At 47.4% G+C, this 25,882-nt stretch overlaps 1 protein-coding gene across 1 annotated transcript in view; it reads left to right on the forward strand.

Moving 5' to 3' along the window:
* Positions 1-21,631, forward strand: part of Mthfd1l (methylenetetrahydrofolate dehydrogenase (NADP+ dependent) 1 like) — a 222,858-nt gene extending 201,227 nt beyond the window's left edge. The window contains exons 27-28 of the mRNA XM_004645991.2: positions 15,396-15,515; positions 21,313-21,631. Of these exons, the coding sequence (XP_004646048.1) occupies positions 15,396-15,485 (90 nt within the window). The 3' untranslated portion in view covers positions 15,486-15,515; positions 21,313-21,631. The remainder of the gene's footprint in view (positions 1-15,395; positions 15,516-21,312) is intronic.
* Positions 21,632-25,882: the final 4,251 nt, after the last annotated feature.

A 25,882-nucleotide genomic window follows, 5' to 3' on the forward strand; every position in this document is an offset into this window, starting at 1 on the left:
GGAGAAGAGGGGGGGGGAGAGGAAGAGGGGGAGGAAGAGGAGTCACAGGCACAATCAGACCCTACTGGATCACCGTCCCCAGCTGATGCTATAGGAACGTCTACCCCCGGAAGCTGGATCTATATTGGCAGTTTGTGTTCTGTGAGGAATGCTGGCTTTATTGGCCAATTTCTGTGGGAAAATAGCTGCTGAGGGGGCTGGGGAGATAGCTCAGTGGAATAAGTGCTTGTCTGGCACGTGCAAGAGCCTGAGTTCAAGCCCCAGTTCCGCAAAAAAAAAAAAAAAAAATAGCTGCTGGGCTGAGGGGCCCATGCGACTTCAGCGTGTTAGAGAGCTGGGCAGAGGCTGGAACCATGTATTTATCTGAGAAAGCGCCACCATGGGAAGCTTTCGCTCCGAGATCACGGCCAGGGCAGCAGAGGACCTCGTTGGGCTTCAAGCTCCTTGTGGCTTGGAGCAAAGCAAGCAGAAACCAACCTGCCAAAAAGTAAAAGTGCAGAGAAGAGGGGCTTGTTCTATGTGACAAACCCAGATGACAGAGCGACAACGAAGGAATCCATTCTGGTTTTTATGATTATCATCACTACTATTTAGTTTACAGAGCCAAACAGAAATGTGTGTGGCCGTATTTCCTATTCCTTTCAACAAGCCATTTTCCTTTTAAAAGTCGAATTTGCTACATTAGAAGTACCTCGTCATGTCCTCTTTTAAGTATTTTGCACAAAAATGTGGTGGCACACACCTGTTATCTCAGCACTCTGGAGGCTGAAGCAGGATCACTGCAAGTTTAAGGCTGGCCTAAGCCACACAGTGAGACCCTACAAAAAAAAAAATCAAGAACAGAAAAGCTTTTGCCTCTATTTTGCACATTAGTAAAGGAAGAAAATTTTGGCTCTAGGCTTTAAAAAGTGTTTTATTTTTAACACCATTATATTTTACTCAGTATTGTGTGTTGGACTACTATAGTTTTATTCAAAAACTACTTATCTTGAAATCAAATTTTGTGTATATATAATAATATCATGTTTCCTGAGGGCCGGGGAGGTGGCTCAGTAGAATAATCACTTCCCTGGCAAACGCAAGGGTCTGTGTTCAATCGCCAGTTCCACAAAAAAATTAAAAAATAAAAAATAATGTTTCCTATTTGGCTGTTTAATTAGGTAGAGTAGAATCATAAACTTAAAAACCTCTACTTATAAAATTTACACTAAGGGGCCGGGGAGATAGCTCAGTAGAATAAGCACTTTCCTGGCAAGCACAAGGACCTGAGTTCAATCCCCGGTTCCGCAAAAATATAAAATTAAAATTTACACTGCAGTTCATAGGACAGCATTCTCACGCCACGAGAAGTACCATGGGGTGAGTGCTTTATCTTCACGAACACGTGCTTGCAGTGCATGGTGAGGTGGTGCATGCACAGAGCACATCTCCGTTCTTTCATTTCCCCTCCCATCCACCCACCTCCTCCTTCCATGTTTTGGTCTCCTTCCCATTTGCAAAAAGAGAACCTTTTTTTTTTTTTTTCTTTTTTCCTGTGTTTTTCTGACAGTCCAGGCTGGCCCCAAACTCACGGCGACCCTCCAGCCTCAGCTTCCTAAATGCCGGGATTACAGGTGTGTACCACCACACCCAGTTCCAGAGATAACACTTTTGAAAGTACATTGTGTTCTAGGGAAACCAGAGTGATACAAACTAGACTTACAAACCACACACAGGCACTGGACATAGCTAAAGCCAGGACATTAGACTGCAAAGGACCGTGATGGCTGAGACACAGGAAACCCAGGATGAGATTTCCGGCCATCCTGGCCCACTGCCTAGAGAAAGGTTCCAGGCTGCTGTCAAGGAAGAGGGAGCGAACCCAGAGAAGGCTCAGCTCTTGCCCTGAGATGAAGGTTTGGCAGCAGCATTTGGAAGGGTCTTCCCTGAGAGTCAGGTGAGTGCTGGCTAGTGGGTGTAAGGAAAAGCACCCTGAGGCCAAGGAAGCTTCCACCTAGGGGAATCAGAAGGATCCTTGTGTCCTCTACCTCACAGAGCCCGAAAGAGGTGCCTGTTTCTAACCAGTGAAGAAATCTCATCTCATATTGGGGGGTAGGGGGTGGGGTACTAGTTAGATTACTAGAAAAGGACTTCTCTCTGTAGCAGAGAGAAAAGTAACCCTATACTACGCCTAACTCTAGTTCCATCCAACATATTTTAAAAACAAAATCACAGAAGAACAAATTGTTTTTTAGTAAACTGTCCCAGAACAAGGGGGCTTGCGGGTTAGCTCAGTTGTTTAATGTGCCTCCTTGGGCAAACTCGTGCGCAGCAGTTTGATCCTCAGCTCTACAGATCCCACCAGACCCGCCTCTAAGGCAACCTGAGCTAGCCAAAAAAAAGAAAAAATCCTTCTCAAATTTCTGGGCCAGGCAGATAGCTCAGCAGATTAAAACGCCTGCTTAGGCAGATGCAAAGGGTTGCAGGTTCGGAGGTTGGCTCCCCGTCCTGCAGTACCGGCCCCGCCCCTAGGGGGCACTGAACCAGAGACTGAGACTAGGGATGGCGGCCCTCGCCTATAATCCCAGCACTTGGGAGGCTGAAAACAGGAGAATCACAAATTAGATCTACATAGTGAGACCCTGTAGGCCCTATAAACCCAGCACTAAATAAAAATAAAAATAAAAAACTGTCCCATAACAAAATATAAAAATATTCACAAAAATAAAAGATAATAGGGCTGGGAATATAGTTCAGCCGTATAAGCACCTGCGCCTGGCAAGCACAGGGTCCAGAGTTAAATCCCTGGTACCAAAAATAAAATAAGACAAGACAAAGCAAAATGTGACTAGATTCTGTGATGCCTGACATCTGGCATACTTGTCATCTCAACACATGGGAGGCTGAGGCAGGAGGATCACTGTGAGTTCAAGGGCAGCCTGAGCTTTATAGTGAATCTATGTCTCAAAAAAGCAAAAAAAAAAAGGTGCCTAACATGCTGTAAGGGCTGAGCTGAAAAAGCTAATAGCAGCTTCTACACTGCAGAAGAAAGGATAAGGTAGCTGGAAAATGTAACACTAAAAACTGTCCAAAATGAAACACACAGAAGGCCAAACTAATCGAAGATGGGATCAGCGAGCTTTGGGGCCAAGATGTATATCGTTCGAATCCCACATGAGAAGGAAGAAAAGTAGCTAAAAAATATTTAAGAAAAAATAGCCAAGATTTTTCCAAATTTGCTGGCAACTAAACCTATGGATTCAAGAAGCTCAGCAAACTCAAAGTACAAAACCATGAAGGCACATTCATATGCTAAGGCACATCTGAACAGGTTGTTTAAAGCCCGTGGCAGGAGCTGGGGGAGTAGCTCAGTAATAAAGCCCGCGTTCCACTTGCACAAGGCCTTGGGCTTGATCCCAGCCACCAATACGTCAATGATTAAGTAAATCTAAAGAAATAATCTTGAAAGTAGTCAAAGATAAAGACACCTTACGTACAGAGGAACAAAGAGAAAGAGACAGCTGATTTCTTGTTAGAAAAAACACTGACTAGGAGACAGTGGGTTGTCATTTTTGAAGTAGTGAAAGACAGATGTCAACCTACAATTCTTTACCTCTTTAAAATGTTTCAAAAAAGGAAAGTGAAATAAACACATCGTCAGACAAAAGCTGAAAGAACTCATCACCAGCCATGCTAACGTACAAAAGAAATTAAAGCCCTTTGGGTAGAAAGCAGTCGGAAACCTGTGTCTACTCAGAGGGGTGGTGGGCTAGAAACAGTAACCATCTGGAAAGGACTTGTTTTTTAAGTCTCTTCAAAAGATAAATTACAACCTAAGACAAAAGTAATAGAAATATAGTGTGGGAATCATAACACATGGAGGTAAAATCTAAGACAGTATAACAAAACTTGTAAAAGTATGCTTTTATAGGATTGTTTGACTATGTATGAGATATTATAATAATATGTAAAGGTAGACTATGAGAAGTTCAACACGTATACTATAAATGCCAACGAGACCACTACAGTAACATAACAAAAAAGTTATAGTCAATAAGCCAACAAGAGAGATCAGGGGCTGGTGAGATGTCTCAGTGGTCTAGAGCACCTACTTAGAACAAGCTTAGCAAAGCCCAGGGACTGCGGTTCAATCCCCCAGCACCATATGCCAGCCAGCCCGCCCCCTGGTGGGCTGAGCTGGCCACACACACACACACACACACACACACACAAATAAATAAATAAATAAATAAAAAAAAAAATAAAAATTTTTTTAAAAAAGAGAGATCAGATCAAATCACTAAAACTACTCCATCCAAAGAAGTCAGACTGAGTACGGTGGCACATGCTTGCAACCCTAGAACTTAGGAGGGGGAGGCAGAAGGATCATGAGTTTGAGGCCATCCCAAGCCATGTAGCCATTTCACCACCAGCCTGGACTACCTAGCAAGACCTTGCCTTTAAGTAAGTCAGAAAAGGAGGAAATGCAACAAAGGCGTGTTAGTACAGTGAGGAAAAGAAGAGCAAAATAGTAGATTTAAACCCAACTGTAGGGCTGGTGAGATGGCTCAGTGGTCTAAAGCACCTACTTAGAACAAGCTAAGCTAAGCAAAGCACAGGGACCGCGGTTCAATCCCCCAGCACCACATGCCAGCCAGCCCTGCCCCCTGGTGGGCTGAGCTGGCCACACACACAAAATAAAAAAAAATAAATAAGTAAATAAAGATTATATAAGTAATTTTTTTTAAAAAATTTTAAAAAAAAACCCAACTGTAGCAATAATCACACTAGAAATAAATGATCTACACACCCCCATTAAATATTGAGATCGTCAGATCAGCTTAAAGATACATGTAGTCACATGCTGCCAGCAAGAAACTGGCTTTAAACACAAAGCCATGAATACAGAAGCCCCCCACATAAGAGGGGGTTTGCCCCAGGTCTTCTGGTGGCTGCCTGAGACTGGGTGTATCTGCCACTAGTGAGACAGTGCTTCTTCCTGTGCCTTCATGCCTGTGTGAAAACATACTTTATAAGTTAGGCACAAGCCCAAAAATATAATAGATAACTGAAGCAATATACTATAATAAAAGTTACGTGACTGTGGCCAGGCTTGGTGGCACACACCTTTGTAATCCCAGCACTCAGGAGGTTAAGACAGGAGGGAGGATCACCATGACTTCAAGGCCAGCCTGGGCCACATAGCAAGAGACCTTATCATCTCAAAACAAACAAAAGTTAACATGACTGTGGCCTGTGTGTGTAATTATGTCTTATTGTAGTGTACTCTATCTTTTGAACCACAGTTGACAGTGGGTAACTGAAACCATAACAAACAAACCCCAAAAAAAACCTACAGATGGGGCTACTATAGGTTAAAGATTAAAGGGTGAGAAAATGCTAATGCTGGACTGAGCAGAAGACAGCTAAAGTAGTAGGTTGACAACCAAGTGAAATTAGGGCAAAGAATGCTACCAAAGATGAAGGAGATTGCTCCTTAATATTTAAAAGGCTATTCCATCAACATAATAATCTTGTCTGTGAGAAAATAGCAGAGCTTCACTGTATATGAAGAAGAAAGAAAAAAAAGATAAAATTCCAAGAAAAAATAGGTAAATCAACAAATACAGAGATTTAAATCTGATTGTCCCTTCTCAGAGCAAAGAGAAAGTCCATAAGGACCTAACTGGCATGAATAGCACGCTCCACCCAACAACAGCAGCACATTTTTTTTTTTTTCTTTGCAGAACCAGGGATTGAACTCAGGCCACTTGCCACGGAAGCGCTTATTCCACTGAGCCATCTCCCTGGTCCCAACAGCAGCACATTTGCCAAGACAGACCGTCTTCCAGGCCACAAAATAAATCTCAATAAATTGTAAATGATTCAAATCACACAAAATATGTTCTCTAAACACAATGAAATTGAGTTAGAAATCAACACTGTAAGATACCCGGAAAAATCCCAAATATTGGGACCTAAAGAAGCTTCAGAATAGGAAAAAATTTTACTTACCACTCATCTATCTGATCAGGTTGTGTAGGCAAATCTAAAAGGACTCTTAATTTTTTTTTAATGTATTTGGTACAGGGTCTCACTGCACAGCTCAGACTTACAAGGATCCTCCTGTTTCAGCCTCCTCAGTGCTAGGATTATGGGCATGCACCACCACACCCAGTCTTCATGGCTGGCTCACTTGGTGCAGCTGGGGCAGGACCAGCATGGCATGCAGTACTGGGGATCAAAACGGGATCCTTGCACTTGCCTAGGCAGGCACTTAGACCACTAAATGGTTTTCATGGCCCCAAAATTCAATTTTTTTAAAAATACTCTTTAAAAATGAGAAGATTTTAGCCAGGGATGGTAGAGCACACCTATAATCCCAGACCCTGGAAAGCAGAGGCAGGAGCATGTTCTGGGCCAGTCTAGGCTACATAGTGAGTTCAAGACCAGCCTGAACTTCTCAATATGACAAAACAGCACTGTGGAGGAGGGGAAGTGTGGGGAGGGAGTGATCATTTTTTATAGCTAGCCTTCAGGAATGGTCTGACCTTTTAAGCCATATATGTGATTTATTTTGGCAGACATTAAACTTGGGGGGAGGGGCTCGTCATCCTGTTCTGTTAGTGTTTCTCCCTTTACTGGCTCTGTGGGGTGCAAGCTAAGGATGGAGCCCGGGTCCTTGTGCATGCTGAGCACATACTCCACCACCCAGCTGTGCCTCTCTGTTTATTGGACTCTATCATGTATGCACATTGAGAAAAGATGGAGAGGTGGCATTGGGAGTGAGAATGCGTGGTCCACAGCTTTCTGTTCTTCTACTTCCGGCATTTGTTAAGGCAGTCCGCCTGGCCACCAGTGTCCCCAGCATGTGAGAGGCTTTGGGGAGCCAGGAAAAGGAGGGAAGGAGGAGCCAGGGCCCACGGAAGCCTTTGCAAGTAGTGTGATTGGGAACTGGTCTGGGACTCGAGGAAGTGTGTCTCGTTGGGGATAAACATGTCTTGTTGGCATCCCAGAAGTGCGCAGGGAGGAGGCATGCTCCACAGGAGTGGCTCGCATCCATCTGCTAGGGATGACGACGCGAAGCCCAGGCTCCGCAGCTAAGACAGCTGACGCTTGTTTCTCACACATCTCGAGCCTGGAAGTCCAAGATCAAGCTTTGCCCGCAGCACTGGTTTCTCCTGGGTCCACCCTAGTCTGTGCAGGGTCATCCTTGTGTCACCTCCTCTTCTGCTGGCACTGGCCCCGTGAGAGCAGGGTCCACCTTTATGATCTTGTTTGGGCAATCACCCCCTGAAAGGCCCACCCCCAGTACACTCACACGTGGAGCCTGGGCCTCAAGGTGTGCATGTTGTGAGGGACACCATTCTGTCCACAGCATCCAGTAAATCGCTGTAGAACCAGTCTGACTCTGACATCCCTTTCTGAGCTCTTGCGAAGCAGTACAGGCTCCTGGTGGTAATGGGTGCCTTGGCCTCAGAATGGCCCTGAATTGTGGATTCAGTGAGTCTTGGCCACAGTTTTGGGGGGTCTAGCTGACATCAGTTTGGTGAGCATGAAATGAGGCCCTTTCTCCCCCTTCCTCTCCTTTCTGGCCTGCCATGCCTCCCTGGGCGCACCTTCCCCCTCCAACTCACCCAAGAGAAGCATAAAGGGAAACTTTCGTGACAGACCTGGCTTCCCTCTGCCTTAGTGCGTCTGCTGCACAGCGCTGTTATCTCTGGGAAGGGGCTTTACAAGAGGAGAGCCATGAAGAAGGACAGGCAGAGGGAAGGCCACGTGGGGTGCAGCCCAGCAGGGCAGCCCAGGGCCCTGGGTTTGGGTCGTCACCCTGCCATTTTCCTGCCTTTTCTATTCTGTCTTCTCTACATAGAGGGCCCCCGGGAATGGCAGCTCCATCACCAGTAGAACCTTGGGGTTAAAACCCATGCCCAGAGCAAAGGATAATTTTCAGGGGAGGCGCTTCTCAGAAACCAGAATTTAAGTACTTAATAGTAAGCTTCCAAATCATAAAGCCTATCGTCCAGTCCCAGTGTTTCTGCAGAGCTGAACCTCCAGACCCTGAGGGCCTTGCATGCAGGGAAAGTCCCCGGGAGAAGACAGCAGCTCACGCGTCTGCTCCGCGCAGCTGTGCGGGGCCTGCAGAGCCCAGCCTGCGTCTCCTGCGAGCCGAGCCGGGCCTGGCTCTGGTCACTGCTCACGCTTCCAGGTGTCTCGATCTCAGCAGTCTCTGCTCCTGATCCCAGCGGCCTCCGTTTACTTGAACGCGTTGGCTCTTGGCTCTCGAAGGGCTGCAGATTTGACTGCCTCAAACAGAGATCTCAGAGTATGGCTCAGGCCCTGATTTGGGTCTTTTTGTTTTGGTTTTTGGTTTGGGGTTTTCTTTTGTTTTGTTACTACTAGAGAATCAATTCAGGGCCTCCCACATGCTAAACAATTGAACTACCACTGTACTACACCCCTGCCAAATGTGGCTTTTTGAGATAGTTTGTGTAGTTTTTTTAAAAAAGTAGAGGTCTCATAAAACTGATGAACTCTTTATTCCCCTTAAAATAAATAATTAGTCATATGCCAGATTTGCTTTGAAGTTTCCTCTTTCTATTTCTGTCCCACGTAACTTACTTTCTTTTCACAAAGGTCATTGTACATTCTATAATAAAATAGAAGAGTGAATATTGTGAATGAGCTATTAGAGTCCTTTATGTATCGTGGTTTAATTTAGAAATAGTGTTGGTAGTCACGTAGACATTGTTACACAGTGTTTACAATGAACCAGTGCTCCGGGAAGCGGCCAGCCCAGGGAGATGCAGGCAGGAAAGGCGCAGCCCCCACTGCTCTGCTGGGCAAGGCGAGAAGCAGAGGGGGTCTTGGTGCCACACCTGCAAGGCTGGTCCGGTTCCTGCTGCCCTCAGATGTCTGGCTCCACCCAGAGCTGGCCCAGACTCCCGTGCCGAGTCGTCGCTCCCCTGGGGCTGGGAGCAGGAAAGCCTATTCTCTCACTCCCCTGCGGAGGGGCCCAAGAGTGGGCAGCGTGGTGAAGCAACAGAAGGCTGAAAAGGATCTCCATCACTTGTGGAAGTAGGAAAACTACAATGTAAATAACCAGGCACGGTGGCGCATGCCTGTAATCCCAGCTACTGTGCAGGCTGAAGTGAGAGGGCTGAAAGTTTGAGGCTAGCGGGGCAAATTAGTAGGACTGTCTCAAAACACAGTAACTGAAAAAGGCTAGGGGGTGGCTCATGGTGCAGTGCTTGCCTACCATGTAGGAGGCCCTGGGTTCCGGCCCCAGCCTTGCAAAAAACAAAGAAATGCAGTGGCTTAGTAGCTGTGTGGTGGCAGCCTTTGTGCATCTTTTTGGGAATGAATAAAGACAAAACTTGTAAGTAGTAGAGAAACCAGCTTCTTGTACAACAGCAGCGTGGCTTTGAAATGGTCTTGGATCTGCCCACCTGCTCAAGTTAGTCACTGCAGCGAAATTTCGAACATAACTGTAATTGGTTTATTTTCCCTGAGATTTGTTGTTCTAAAGCTGAAAAAGAATCAAGTCTAAATCATAAGGAGGGGCTCCATTCTTTTTCTCCATCCAAGCATTCAGACTCCCCAGTTTCACATCCTTTCCTTCCTTCTAGCAAAGCTATCATTTTCCGAGAAGCGACCCCCTCCAGCAGTCTTGCCTTGTTTAGAAACTAACCCAGTTACCAATTTTAAAATTTAATTCCCCTGAAAACCAAATTCCAGAATGATACTTTGCAATTTATGTGCATAACCATAGAAATATATATATTATACAGTCATAATGAATATATAGGAATAGAAAATTACTTGGGAGTTTACACAAGAAACCGTTCACAGGGATGCCTCTGGAAGCTATATTGGGAAGAGGACTTTTCTGCTGAAATGTTACTTCTATCTAATAGACAAGCTAGGGACAGGCACGAATGGAAATTTATGTTTTCCTTTTAATTCAAGAGAAGGCAACTATGGTTGTTCAGTCTTTCATTCAAAGTCACTGACATAGGGCCAGCCAAATAGCTCAGTGGATTAAGGCGCCTGCAAGCAGGTGCAGGGATTGGGGGTTCAATCCCCAGGCCTGCTGTGCCGGCCTTGCCCCTCAGCTCTCTTCTGTTTTTTGTTGTTTTGTTTTGTTTTATTTATTTATTTATTTATTTATGTGTGTGTGTGGCCAGCTCAGCCCACCAGGGGGCGGGGCTGGCTGGCATGTGGTGCTGGAGGATTGAACCGTGGTCCCTGTGCTTTGCCAAGCTTGTTCTAAGTAGGTGCTTTAGACCACTGAGCCATCTCACCAGCCCTTGTGTTGTTTTTGAGATAGGGTCTTATGAGGTTGACCAAGCTGGCCTGGAACTTTCGATCCTTCCACTTCAGCCTCAGCTACCTGGGATTACAGGCCTACACCACTGTGCCTAGCAATTGTTAAGTGTTTTTGAAAATGATATGAATCCCTCATCTATGGGAGAAGAAAGAAAAGTGTAGGAAGATTTCCTTCCACTTCAGATCATTAACTATAGTAAAAAAAGAAAAAAAAAATCAATATGTAGTACTTTTGAAACAAATCAATTTATGAATACTTTTCTGAAATAAAATAAAACTTAAGGGGCCAGCAAGATAGCTCAGCAGACTAAGCATCTACTTAGGCAAGCACAGGGACTGGGGTTCGATCCCCAGCACCACATGCTGCTCCTGTCCCACCCCCATGCGCACTGAGCTGGTGGCCGAGTCCGGCCGTGGTGGTGCACACCACTAATCCCAGCACTGGGGAGGATGAAAACAGGAAGATCACTGTGAGTCCAAGCTGCCTAATGAGACCCTGTACTAAATACATAAGCAAATAACAAAAAACTAATTGCAATGTTTTAGCTAAGTAGCAATTAAAATTCTATTACATTATGTTTTCTACTTAAACCAAGAATATTCTTTTAGTTCTTAGTGTCTTATTTTCTTCACTGGTCTTTATGCTCATAAACGGTATATATAGAACTCATCATTTCTACAAACTAAGTAATGTTAGCCCCAAATCAGTACAAATTTGGAAGCTTCGTTGTAATTAAAATTAGGATCAGAAAGCGCAAAGCCCATGTTTTTTGGCCTTTGTGGAAGAGTCCATTAATGCCGTATGACAAGGAAATACAATGTAGTGGCTCCTTGGTTATTTTAAGCAGGAGGCCTCTGTGGAAGGCGCACAGATAAAGTCAACACAGAGCCCCGGTGACTGGGCCTTGTGGCCAGAGGTCAGCGCCCAAGGGCTGTCTGGATTTTTTCCCTGTAGTGCTGTATGGAGTCCTAGCAGAGGTTACCGTCCCTGGCTAAGGGGATCTTATCAGTAGAGAGGTTGATGTGAAATGTATACAGTCCTGTCAACATAAGCCCACACTGCGCTTGCTAAGCAGACACAGTTTTTATTTTTAAAGTAGATGCACTGGAGATGGCTGTGTATTCTCAGGTCAGGGAGTCTGGGTTGTGTGTGGTTTTTGTCTGCTCTTGCTTATCCCAAGTAAGTAATCCTGATCCTTGGAAGTGATTACGGCATCGTCAGAATGAAGGTGGGTGTCTTCTGAACAATGATTTTTTTTTTCTCCCATTTAAAAGAAATAAGATGAAAGTCAAGGACAGATTTCTCTCACTTCTTGCACTCAACATTTCGCTCCCTATTTTGTGCCATAGTTAGAATGACCAAAGAATGCATGTTCTGATTCATGGCAGCTGGTAAACCCAACTTTGAGAAACGCGCCAGACCCTACCTTTGTCATTTTAGGCCTTTCACCAGCTAAAAGTCCTGGGTGGAGAACCTTTAGGTCTGTAGAAATAGTATGGTAGCGCACCTGTTGGGTTTTCTGCAATAGACTTTTCCACTGACGTCTTTGCGAGATGGCCCTACATACACTGCAGTCAGGGTCCAACTTGGGTCTTGTCACCTCAAGGGAAATTCACCTTTCCCTGCCTAATACGGAATCTGGCCCCAGTGCCAAGAATGTGGCAGCCTCGGGAGCAGCAGCTCCCATACAATCCACGTAAGGTCCTTACTAGTCAATAACGCTTTGACCCCGGAAGTTAACAGACGGGGCAGTGTCCATGTGGCTGAACGTATTCATTCATGTCTTCCTCTTGGTGAATGCTATTCCTTTCTTCAGATCCATAACCCCACATGATACCTTGATGCCCTCTCGCAGTGCGAGATGGTACCTTAAAATGTCACCTCGAAGTGCATCCAGGCAAGGACATTGCTCTCAAGACCAGGCATGCATCACAGCTCGGGGGCTTTAACAGCTCTCCCGTTACAGAGACACACCTGATGCCTGCAATTGGCAGGAAGAGAGGTTCCATTTGGCTCCCGCTTTCAGGAGATTCAGTCCATGGTCTACTGGCTCCAGGGCAAGAACATCATGGCAGAGGGGTGCAGCACAGCAAAGCTGCTTAGCTCAGGGAGGCCAGGAAGTAGGAGGGGAACAGGCGGGGAAGGACCTAGGATCAGATATCACACCCACGACCACGCCTTCGTGACCCCTGCGACATGCCAAGGATCTTGGTATACCAATCTGCTGGGCTCTTCTTCATCCAGTGAAGTAGACAGATCAGGATTAATGGTCACACCAGGCAGCTGGGAAAATATATGAATGATCCTCACTTGCCGTACCTGCAGGGCCCCTTGTGTTAGATGTCCAGGCACTAGAACAGAAGCATGGCTTGCTTTCTGGTGTGTCCTCAACTATACATAACTGTTAGCCCCCTGCCAGGAGTGGCTGCTGGAGGAGGATAAGGGAGCCATGCACATATTAAACTTGGAAGTATAGGAACTCCCCAGCTACAAGCAGGTTGGGGATCAAAAGTGTGTTGACACCTATAATATTCAGTAACGGAACTTAGAAAAAATGGGGTATACAGATGAATGTCCATTTTGTATCTGTGTATTCAAAGTGGCTGGGATAGATATATAGTTACATTCTGTTAATGAATAGAATGATTTGTTCTAATGGTGTTTGTAAATAGGATCACAAGTCCGCATCTTGTACAGCAATTAACCACTAAGAAGAATATATGCAGTGTATTCTTTGTTGAAAAAAATAAAATATAAAAATAAAAATAAAAAAATAAAAAAAAAAAGTGTGTTGATAGTTAATTATTTGGACCTAGAATGCCTTTTCACATAATGTGTCATACACAAGACCAACGCTCCAGGCAAGCCTAGAAGCCTTTTTGGCCATCATATCTGACTGAAGCTCGGTGTTGTGCAGTTGGAAGGACAGCAGCCTGCCACCATCTGTCACAGTGCTTCTCGCCTTCTGCTTGCCCGGCCCCACCCCCACTCTCCACCCAGCCCAGCCCAGCCCAGCCCAGCCCAGCCCAGCAGGGCAGGGAACGGTGGATGAGGCTGCAGGCGCCTACCTTTGCTCCCACACCTGCTGCTTGGGTGCATTGTCCGGCCAGCACTTCTCAACCTGCACAGAGCATTTCCTGCGGACCCACCATACCTGCAGACCCTGATCCCCGCCTCCTGACAGGTCCCCCAACACATCAACACGTCACGGAGCAGGAGAGGGAAGTTGCAGTCCCCACAGAAGAGGAGTAGCGGGGAGAGCCGCGCCTACGGCCTTGGCAAGTTCCTGTATCCACTGAGCACACTTGGCTGGGTGGGAAGGGACAGTCCAGCCCAGATGCCCATCAGCTGTGGCTGCGTCTCGTCCTTTTCCCACAAGAGCTCTTGGCCAGGGCAGGCTTCTTCGTGGCACAGCGCTCTGTGGAACCAGGCTTGAGCTAAGCCCCAGCTTCCGCTGCCAGTGATCCAACACCGTCGTGCTTTGTGAGCAGCCCTTGGATGCACACAGAAAGCCAGTGGCCCAGCTGGGAGCCTGCAGTCCAGGTCCTGGGTTAGAAACTCCAGTGGTTTCTGATTCGAGTGACAGAGTATACCCTGAGAAGCAAAGCAGTGAAGAACTGGCTCTTGCCCTATCAGTATCACCTAAGGAGCCGTGCCCTTGAGCAATACCTGTGTCCCTCCCTACCTGTAGCTTCATCTGCAAAGTGAAACTGAGTGAGTGGCCCCCACCTGTCATCCCAGCCCTCTGGGAGGTTGAGGCAGGAGACCTTGTCTCAAAAATGAAAAAACTGGGGGCCTGCCCTGTAGCTCAATTCTTTAAGTGGCTGCTTCAACAAAGCAGTCAGGCTCAGGTTGCTGTGGTTCGATCCCCACAACTCCAGCCAGCCAAACCTGCCCTGAGGGCATTTGGAGCAAAAAAAAAAAAAAAAATCCTTCTGGGACTGGTGAGATGGCTCAGTGGTCTAAAGCACCTACTTAGAACAAGCTTAGCAAAGCACAGGGACCGCGGTTCAATCCCCCAGCACCACATGCCAGCCAGCCCCGCCCCCTGGTGGGCTGAGCTGGACACACACAACACACGCACACACACACACACAAATAAATAATAAAAAAAAAAAATTTTAAATGAAAAAACTAAAAATGGGATGTAGCTCAGGGTGAAGGTCCCAGGTTCAGTCTTGAGTATTGCAAGAGAAAATAAAATAATGTGAGGTGGAAGGGCCTTGCTCAGGAGGTTCCAGGGAGCTGAGTGGAGCCAGCCTTGACTTTCTGGGCATCGTCAGACTGCCTTTCTGTCACTTATGACCCGCGTGTGTGGCTTTGCCAGGGCCACTTGTCTTCACCTCGGTTTCCTATGGGAAAAAAAATAGCAAGCTGACCTCCCTGTCAGCTGCTGAGCAGATAGAACAGGCAGAGCACTCAGTGCGGAGCTGGCGCTCTGTCCTCAAGGTTCTCGTGTCCAGACAGCAATCCTCCTGCTGTGCTCTGAGCACCATAAGCTTTGCGGTTGCCAGTACCGCTTCTGTGAAGGAAGGTGCAGGTTGAGGAGGAGGCCGTGGCGGCTCACTGCGCCCGCACCCGCTGCCCGCCACCCACCGCCCCCGGCAGCTGGAGGGGCCGATCTCATGAGGATCAGATTTAACTGAGGAAAAAAGACTTAGACAATCACTGTTGGTTCCTGCGGCGTGCTGTGGGGCCCCAGAGAAGCTCCGCCGTCTAAATTTACAGGATGTCAGGGTGGGCATGGTGGTGCATGCCTGTAATCCCAGCACTTGGGAGGCTGAAAACAGGAGAGTCACTATGAGTTAAATCTACGTAGTGAGACAGCACACAGTTAAATCTACGTAGACCCTGTACTAAATACAAAATAAAATAAAACAAAATAAAAAATTATAGGCTGTCAGCATCCACTTCTTCCCCTTTAAGACTGAAATAGCAGGTGGTCAATTTAAAAAGATGAGTGTCCATAGAGCATCAGGACCTGTGGGGCTGTGCAGAAGGATAGGATTTGCGTCCACGGGTACACTGTGCTCAACGCCATCCCCTGGTGCTGTTTGCTCCTGTAACACTTTGCTTTCTCCTCCAGATGAGCACCATGCCAGGACTGCCCACTCGGCCCTGCTTCTATGATATAGACCTTGACACAGAAACGGAGCAAGTCAAAGGCTTGTTCTGATGTGACAAGGCCCCCGCGGACCTGCTCCAGGTAGGCTGTTGTATCCCACCGCAACCTCCTTCAGCCGTTCACATGCTTTTTGTTTTGTGTCTCTGAAACTTATTGTAAAAATGAGCCAATCAATAATTTACTCCTTTAGCTTCTGCAAGTTCCCACCTAATAGCTGCCCTTGCCCCTAACTTGGGCCCACTCCCAGGTGTCAGTGCAGGGCCCGTAGCGTCCCCACACTTGAGTTCCATGGACATCGAGTCATGCCATTTACAAATACGGATGTGGAACAGTGAAACCAGGATTTGGGGTCATTTCAAGCCGTCACTTTTCCTTCCTTCGTATGCCCATTTCTGGGTCCAGAGTTAGAACTGTGCTAAGGAGCCTTGGTGCGCTTGGCCCTTGGTCTGCTGCAACAGAGGACCACGATTGGGTAGCCTAACACAGAACCACTCTGTTCTCCTGCAGCCCTGGGGGTAGAAGTGTGTGATCAGGGCTATTACCTGTCCCCTGGGGATGTTGTGGGACCTTCCCCGCCACAGATAGGCAGTGGTGTCACTTCACTCTGCCTCTTGGTCACTTGGCTGTCCCTTGTGTCTCCATCTTTCCATGGCCTGCTCTTTCTTGGGCTTTTTTTTTTTTTTTAGGCAGGGTCTCACCGTGTAGTTCAGGCTGGCCTTGCACTTGTTTGTGTAGCCCAGGCTGGCCTCATGGCGATGCTTCTGCCTCAGCCTTCCAAGTGCTTCAGTGAGAGATGCGTGCCACCCTGCCCCAAACTCTCTTCCTTATAAGGACACCGGTCAGGTTGGTTTCAGGCCCAGGTTGGTTTCAGGCCCCTTGATGACTCTGCAAAAGACCCCATTTGCAAGTAAGGTCGCTGTGGGGGTGTTCAGGGTTAGGACTCTCAGCATAGTTGGATGGGGAAGAACATTCAACCCCTAATGTGTGACTGGGGTAATCTGGTTGTTTTAGGCTCTTCTCGATGAAAAGACACATGCAGATTAGCAGATCTTCCAACTCAGGACCCCGTGGGCAGAGGAGGGACAGGGCAGCAGATATGAGGGCTTTTGCAGTCAAGGTCCCCATGGTTTAAGAAGGTGGAGCTTAGCTAGGCATGGTGGCGCATGCCTGTGATCCCAGCACTCTGGGAGACTGATCGCAAGCTGTGATTACCAGTAGAAGTTTGAGCCCAGCCAGAAAATGTAGCAGTTTGGTGAGATGCTATCTCAAATTTTTAAAAAATTTTAAACCCTGGTGAGGGGGTGGCTCAGTGAGAAGGCCCTGGGTTTGGTCCTCAATACTCACCCCTCCTCCCCCCACAAGAACTACAGGCTTGGCTTGCAGTTCTGTGAGCAGCCCAGGGCCTGACTACCTCCTCGCCACCTCTCAGGGCTGTAGCCACACCTGCTGGTTTCTATCCTGCCTTCTTGTCATGTGGAAAATGATCACACACACTCCTTATCCTCCTCCGTGAAAAACTCCCAGTCAGAAGTTGTAAAGGTTTTGGGGCTGCCTTTCCCATGCTGTACACCACATGCGTCCTCACCATCACCTCAGGGGACAGTCCTTCCCTCAGCACCCTGTGCCTTTCTCCCCCTCCTATAGCGTGGCCCAGAACCCCTTGTCCTTGTCAACTGTAGACCTTCAGCTGGGCCTGCTTGGCCCTGCTCCACCGTGTCTGAGTTAGGGCCCTCAGCCACATAGGGCCTCCATCTCCAATGCTGTCACTTCCAGTAGTCAGCAGGGGGGTATCCCTCTCCCCCCTTCTTGGTCTTTCTTATTAGAACTCTACACACCTAGCCAGTGAAGAGATAGACCATATACGTGACAGTGTGTGGACCTGTGGGTTTTGTGTCTGGGAAGGTTTTTATGTGTTGGCTGCTGAAGAGTAGAGGCCCTGTTAGCTCAAAGCCACCACCACAGGCCTTAGCTTCCTTATTCCTGAAAAAGAAACACTAGAATGTGAAGTAGGATGACAAGGTTCACAAAGACACCCATAAATTTGCCCTATGGTAACAGTCTTTCGTTATAATTTCATGTGTGGTGAATGTCTCAGATTTCCTGGGTAGGCCTTAGGAACATAGCAGTACCATTCCTTTAAAAAAAAAAAAAAAAAAAAAAAAAAAATTGACTCTTGTCCTCACTAATATCTTCATGTCAAGAATTTTGAATGCTACATTACTGTCCTTTGTCTCTGGAACAACTATGTATAATTGTCTCATCTCTCTTGCACAGTATTTTTCCAGGCTTTTGGTAAACTTTCATTTGCTCTCCAAGGAGGTCATATGAGCCCAATTACACCGTCATTATTGCAGTTAAGATTCAAATAACGTCAAGGGACGTGCCCTTTGCTTCACTAATGTGCACATTCACATCCTTTATCGCTTCAGATACCCGCGTTTCCTAGCACATGCTCCTCTAGATTTTATCTAAAGATCACAGCAGCCTGGAGTCAGGGCGCCAAACTGCAGCAGTTAACCTCCCCTGCTCTGGCCTGTGCACACGGCCCCTCGCCCAGATGGCCACAGCCCTCTTCGCAGCAGCTGTTGTCCCTGGATGGGTGTTGGCTGAGGGCTGGCCCAACCTGCGGGCTGCGGAGTTGCCTGCTTGCTGCATAGTGCTGCCTCTCCTTGAAGGTAGCATGTTACGTCACCTGCACCATCAACAGTGCTGGCATTGACCCAGTGGGCTGGGTTTCTTTAACTAAAGACAGTTGAGTATTAAAAGCTATGACTTTGTCCATATTCTTAGTTGAAATATCACAGGGCTATCTCTTCTCTATTTGAGATGGAATCTCCCCCAGCCCCACCCCATTTGTCTGAGACTGCCTCTTTGTGACCTGCTAAATCCTGCCCTGAGTCGGCCAGGCAGCAGGTCCAAAGCCATCAGCTGAGCAATGGCAGATAGATCCAGTGTCCTCAGATAAGACCACTCTGCCAAGTGAACGTGCCCTCTCTGTGACCCCTTGATACAATGACCCAGCAAATGTCCTTTCACTTCCTACACCTCTCCCGAGGAACCAGAGATCATTTCTACTACTAGCCGGAGGTTTGGAGACATTAAAAGTAAATAAAATAAACATGTTAAATCTTGGGCAGCAGTCGGCATGGTCACAACATGAAATGCCCGGTCCATTTCCTGTGTGAGTCATCCTGGGCCTGGGTTCCCTGGAGACAAATCCATTATTCCTGGAGAACCGAAGGGAACCTCGGAAGGAGAGTTACGCTTGGCTGATGACCACGTTACTTCCGTCCCTATCCTTGCTCTTCCTGCCCACCTCACCCTCAGGGAGACTGCGTGAGATCCAAGAAATCACCAGGATGTGAGCTCTGACTGCTTGTCCCAAGACCCCCCTGGGTGCTTTTGCTCTTGTTAGAATAGGGAATGAGTCATTCTTCTGGATGTCACTAAATAGAGCTAATTAAAACAAATGTTTCCCAGTGAAACTGACCCAGCTGTCCAGCCTCTTGTTCACAGGTGACAGTTTTGGGGTGCTTGAACCCCTATTTCTTCTTTCTCAGTCCGAGCCTGCATCATCTTCGATCCTTGCGAGGACTCATTCAAATGAACATACGACAAAGTCAGGCATGGCTCCTGAGAAACTCAGGTGCCCCCCTCCTGCATTCTGAGGTCCAAAGTTCTGTTTAGTATGGAATCTGGTCATGGTGGTTCTGCTATAAGTGTCAGCTACGTACCAAAGCATTGCCATTCCAGAATTAAGCTTGCAGCACCAAGCATGATAAAAGCTCGGTTCATCCCTCCGCTGCCTTTAGAATGGAAATGAGCACAGATGCTTAATAATCGTAAATGAATGTTTCGTCAGGTGGCTTCACGTCAGCCCTTCTGCAGACAGGACCCACCCCACCCCAGCAGATGCAACCCCAAGAGCAGTAGGCCTAGAACTCAGGTCCCTTCCACACAGCAGCTCCAAGGCTGCTCATCCTCGTTGTGCTTCAAGGAAAAGGGCAGTGACCTGGGCCCCGGAGCGCAGCACCTCCCAACACCTGCCCCCTGCCAGGCAGCGCAGGGGGAGGGAGCCTCCCTGGCATCCTAAGACGGTGGTGATTAAACCTCTCCTAGCTAACTAAACTGAGACCTTTCGAAGCTAAAGGAACAGTCATGACATCGTCATTCCCCCTTAAACTCCCTGCTAAGGGCACTGGTGCACACCTGTATTCTCAGCTACTTACTCAGGCGCCTGAGGCAGGAGGATCCCAGGTTTGAGTCTGGGCAGCTTAGCAAAACCAGTGTCAAAATAAAAAGGGCTGGAGAGGAATGAAGCTCAGGTAGGGCCATGGGTTCAGTCCCCAGTGCTGAAGAAGTAAAAAAGAAGGAGGAAAGGGAGGGAAGGGAAAGAAAAGAAAATGTTTTGATTTCTTAAAATTCCCATATCAAAATAGAACATTTCATATATTCTTGTCTTCTGAAATATTTCCTACAGGATGAACTTCTTAAAGTGATTTCCCCCTAAGTAAACAATTGATTCATTTGTATGTTCTCACCTTAAGGGACCAGGGAGATGGCTCAGTAGAATAAGGGCAAGAGTCTGAGTTCAAATCCCCAGTTCTGACCACCCCCCAAAAAAAGGAAAGAAATCACCTTAGCTGTTGCATCTGATTTTTTTTTTTTTCTATCTATAGTCAGACTTTCAACTCTGTTGCCAAGCCTACATGCTTCCTTACAGTGTGGGGCTGCAGGCCTTTCAGCACAGCGCTGTGGTCACCGCATGGCAGTTTCTCAGCCACCCTGCTGTGGGGGGGGCCCTGCCCCAGCCTTGCCTTCACGGGGTTGTCTGTGTTCCCCAGGGCCTGCCCTCTGCTTGGCAGTCCCCTATACCCCTGGGATTCACTGACCCTCTTGTCCGAGGTCACTAGAGCCGCTGGAAGGGGCAAGGTCTCCCTCCTAACATCTCAAGTATTTTCCTTCCCTCAGGTTGTTAGGCTTCAGCTTACTGCTTTCTGTTTACTCCCCTGACATGGAGTCATGTTAGGGGAGCGTTTGAAGTCGCTCACCACCCTGTGCATCGGTGCATTCTGCTTTTACACTAATCAAACATCCTCTCTGAGGCCAGGCATGGTGGCACATGCCTATAATCCCAGCACTCGAGAGGCTGAAACAGGAGGATCCTTGTGAATTAGAGACCAGCCTGGTCTACAAAGTGAGCTGAAGGCTGGCCTGAGCTGCATAGGGAGACCCTGTGTCTATGTCTTTAAAAAACAAACAAACAAACAGACAAATCCCCTCTGCCACCCTCAGCCAGCCACAGAAGGCCAGCATGCTGGCTTACAGTGCAGCAGACTCTCACAGCCGGCAGGTAAGTCATCATGTGTGTGAATTCAGAAGAAAGCCCACCACTTCGCAATCACATTTTTCCTAGAGGGGGGATCACGTTTGTCTTTCTTATTTTTTAAATGTACTCTGATCACCATCTCTCAGCAAGGTCGCAGGATTGCAGGTGGCACAGAACCTGCCCTGGGAGAAAGCAGCAAAGCATTAAAATAACAGCAAGCCCGTGGTCCGCGCACTCCCACGTGGTCCCAGGCGCATTGTCAGCCCTACTACAAAAATCCAAAGCATCTAGACTTGGGTGTTGCCTGCGAGAGGTGGGGGAGGGGGCTGACTTGGGTCACAGGGCAGGATCTACTCTGAGCCCACATCCCACAAGGAATCCCCGAGTGGGGCCCCAGCCTCTCTCTGCCAGCATTCGCTTCTCAGCCCTTGAATGATCTTTGGGTCTCCGACTTCAGAGCTTCCATATAGCAACAGTCTAACACCAAAGGGAAAAACAGTACTTACACCACTAAGGGAGATAAATAATTTTTTTTTTCTATTTTTTTAGGCTCCTCAAACACAAACGGCTCCTTGACTTTCCGCTGCAGTTGGAGAAGACAGTGAATGCGAACTATGCTTGTTACGCAACGCTGGAGAAACGGGGACACAGGCCACCGGCTTCTGTGTTCAGGTCATCTTGCTGATCTGATTTGCAGCCGAGTGTGATGTTCAGCAAAAGGACCGCCGCCGCCGAGGAGTTCAGAAGGAGCTCATTTATTTTCGGTTTTGCAGAGTTTACATTATTTCCCATTGCTCATACTTTAGAATGTTTATTTTATGAGGACTAAGGGATTACAGGAGTGTGACATAAAAGGCAGCATTTTCCACCACGGTGTTTCCTATTTGTGCGTGTGTGTGTGTGTGTGTGTGTGTGTGTGTGTGTGTTGCTGGAGAGGGAACCCAGGGCCTTGTATGTACTCAGGTACCACCTTACCACTGAGCTACACCCTTTTTTTTTTTTTTAATGTATTTAGGACAGGGTTGACAGGGTCTCACTACACAGATCTGACTTGTAGTGATCCTCCTGTTTTCAGCCTCCCAAGCGCTGGAATTACAGGCACATGCCACCACACCCAGTCTCAATCACCATCTCAGCATGCCCCGGGGGCAGGGCTGGCACGGCACGCCACCCCAGGGATTGAACCGGCTGCTGCGTTCTGCCTAAGTAGGAGCTTTAGTCTGCTGAGCTATCTGGCCAGCCCCCCACCCCCATTTTGTTTGAACTGAAAAATAAAGGTGGACCTAGAAACCAACCAGCAGGCTTCCGATGCCAGGTAAAATTACCCTCTGAATGTCACCATCCACGTGACGTAGGTGGAATCGTTACCTGACACTAATGTCCTTGTAACTTGTAAGTGAAAGCAGACCTTTATAAATGTGACCCCAAGAAAAGAAGAACCACACAGAGAAGTGTCTGGTCAGCTGTGAGGCCTTGTAGCTGCTGCAGGATGTGAAGGTTCTTCTAACAGAGCATATAGTATGTCCTCCACTGCTTTTCAGTGCCAGTGGAATTTACATCACTTACTGAAAACAAATGAATTTGTGTTTGTTTCTTCCACCGGTGAATGAATCTCAATGGCCATTACTCCGTAAGGCCCAGGCCCACAGGGGTAGGAAAAGGAGCTCGTAAAGGTCAGGTGTTTGGCAAATGTCTTTCCTTTGACCCAACCCTTAGTTCACAGTGGAGAATGTTCCAATGCCTGCTTCCCCCCTCTTGGGAGTTGGTGTCCCTGCTTTATTTCCACTTTTTCCCTACAATAATATGAAATTTATATCAAAGCTGAACAAAAGCAAGGGTTTACAAATAAACAAGGAGTGATTGTCCTCAAAGCAGTGTAAGTAATAGTCACCATAAATATCCTAGAGGACCCCAGGCACATCCTGCAGAACCCTTCCTGCCTCGCCTGCCTAACCCCGGCCAGTGACCCTGCTTACCCATAAAATATCTGTATGCACAATTTAGTTTGTTCCAAAACACTGCTTGAGAGTTAAAAAGCCTCTCCACTCAAAGGCTGCCTGGCCCAAGTGTAATTTCACTTGGCAGCTCAAAAGTGGCCCTCCCTGGAGTGCTTGCTCTTTCCTTGGAGCACACCTCTGTGAAAATGCACTTCCAGGTATTTTCATGTGAATCTGTTTCACAACTAGGAGGGCTGGGGAGGCTGTGAGCTGTTCTCGTATCATAATGCACTCAGGGAGTAGCTCGTCTCCTTGTGAACTGATTTTTAGGAACCATTGCCTTCTGCTATACGCATTTTTACTAATTTCCTCTGTCATTAAAAATTTCCTCTTCCGTTTCTGGGAATGTTGTCATTAAAAGCACATTTTAGAAACCTCCAAAAGCATATTTTAGAAAACAGGCTCTAGGCCAGGGGCTTCTTTTCTTATTGGTTTCACCAGGCAGCTGATCAACTCCAAGAATAGAAACACTTCCCGCCACTTTGAGCGCTGCCCTTGGGAGCCCCTGGGCCACAGGTGTGGTGTGGACCTGACCTCCCTGGTGGGGGTCGTACTGGCCCAGGTATCTCCTGGGGCACCTCCACCTTTCCTCTCACGGTCCTGTGGGAAGAGCACACCTGTTGAGGTCTCGCTGTCTACACCATATGAGGCCCTGGGGCAGGCTGACGCAGGAGCTCACCTGCTCACAGTTGACTTGTCTCTGAGAACTGAAAGGAGCGTCAGCCCAGGATAGAGACCCACAGGTTGTGCATCCATTGAGTCAATCAACTACCAATAGAAATGACTATTCAGGAAAAAAACTGACTCTGCTGAATGCATCTACCCTTTTTTTTTTTTCTTGTCGTGATTCCCTAAGAAATGCAAAAGAGCCATCATTTAAACAGCATTCACTTTGCTTTAAGTGTGATAAGTAATCTGGAGGTGGTGTGAAGTGTGCAGAAGGCTTGTGTAGGGTACATGCATGTGCTACAGCCTCCTTTAAAAAGTTGGGAGGACCAAATGATCAGGATCTGTCCTGAGGCCAGAGTGAAAATTAAGACATACCTTTGAGCAGGCATGGTGGCACCCACCTGTACTGTGAGCCTTGTGTGGCTCCACAGCTGGGTTCAAGGCCAGCCTGGGCTATCCAGTGAGTTCAAGGCCAGCCTGAATTACATAGCAAGACCCTATCTCAAAAAATAACAGTAACAACAACAATAATAAGCGTAGCCTTTTGCCTGGTGAATTTATTTACTGCTTTTTTGGTCTGAGGAGTTGCACTTAGGACATTGTGCTTCCCAAGCAGGTTCCATGCCCCTGAGCTGTACCCCCAGCCTGCATGGTGAATTTCAGTTATCTCCCCAAGGATGGACTGTGATTGATTTGAGGCGCTGTCACTGAAGTGCGCAGAAGTGGTGAGGGGCCCCCTCTCCCCACCAGAGCACACAGATGAGTGGTCACTCCCATGCTGCCCGATAACCAGTGGTGACCACACCTGCATTGGTAGGGTCCCAGATAGAAGAGCCCTCCCTCTTAGAAGCCCACAAAAAACACTATGTGAACCAGCTGGTAACGAGCAGAACAGTGACAACCTGCAGGCAGCCAAGGCATTCACTAATCAGGGGTGTGTGTGTGTGTGCGCACACACGTGCACATGCATATGTGTGTACATGCGCGCATGCTGCAGCAGTTGAATCCAGCATCTTTCACATGATAGGCACACACTCTACGGCTGAGCTACAACCCCTCCCTCTGTTCCTTCTCTTTTTCCCTAGTATTGGGACTCAAACTCAGGACCTTGCACTTGCCAAGCAAGCACTGTACCACTGAGCTAATCCCTAGCCCCTTCTTTTCTTTCTAGAAGGTGCTGATTCTGCTAAAACAATACAGATACATGTGTTTCAATTAAAAAGTACCTATTTAAAGGGTTCCCTTCCATCTGATACTAACCAGAGTTTTATTTTCATGTACACGTGCCTGCAAATCAGCTGTTACATTAAACTTCATTTATTCCAGGAAAACCTGCATACTCGTGTGTGTGTGTGTGTGTGTGTGTGTGTTTGTAATATATGTATGCACACAGGAATAAAGGTACATGCATTCATATAACATCACAATCCTATAACCCACTGCTCCAAAACAGTTGAGTATCTTGATGGAATGATTGGTCAATAAATAGATCTTCATGTAGTACCTTAATTCCCAATGTAGCTGGGAATGTAACTCATCCCCCAAAAAAGAAAAAAAATCTGTGACAGCTCCACTTTATTTTTCATTTAGTCTTAATCATTTATGTATTTATTTACTTGGTACAGGGTGCTCAGACTCATAGTGATCCTTCTGTCTCAGCTTCCCCAGCACTGAGATTACAGGCATACACTACCCTGTCTGGTTTCAGTGGCCGGCACAGTGTGCCCAGAGTTCCGGAGCCGGCGTGGCATGCAGTACGAGGGATTGAGCCCAGATCCTTTCACTTGCCAGGCAGATGCTCAGATTGCTGAGCTATCTCCCCAGGCCCAACAGCTACACTTTAAATGAAGGTATGGACTAGAATTCAGGGTTCTTTGATTTTGAATAGCAAAAAAAAAAAAAAGGAAAGAAAGAAAATCCCATCTTCATTTTCACTAACCTCCAGTGGGAGCAGAGCAGAGCAGAGCACCTGTATTAGCAGCACCCGGCTGCAGCCGTTGGCGCATGGCAGCTTCTGCAGACATTGGCCGCCCTGCTTGGGCTCATCTCTACCGCACAGTGATGGTGGCTCTTGCCCTGCCGCTTGCCTTGCCTCGCCGCATGTGTACACAGAAGCGCGTGGTTTTGCTTTCGCCACGTCTGGTTGCCTTTCCACGCTTCAGTGACCAGTGTCGTGATCTTTGGTTTGCTCCCACCCATTCACATTAGAACGTGGGCATTAAAAATATTAGGGAGAGAAAAGACCCACGGGCTCTCGGCCTGTTCAAGGAACCACTCCTAAGGCCATTGGGTCTCCCCAAGAGTCGCAGATGGCTGATTTCTGCACCAGAAGGTAGATACCATGAACTGAAAAGGACAAAGCAAGCACTTCACAAACTGGGGCAGATGGTATAGTTCAGCCTTCCAGATGAAACAGGAAAAAAAGAATAAAATTCTTAGCTGTGCCAGTCCTC

This window comes from Octodon degus, unplaced genomic scaffold (assembly GCF_000260255.1).
Source record: "Octodon degus isolate 3935 unplaced genomic scaffold, OctDeg1.0 scaffold00246, whole genome shotgun sequence".
Classification (NCBI taxonomy): Eukaryota; Metazoa; Chordata; class Mammalia; order Rodentia; family Octodontidae; genus Octodon; species Octodon degus.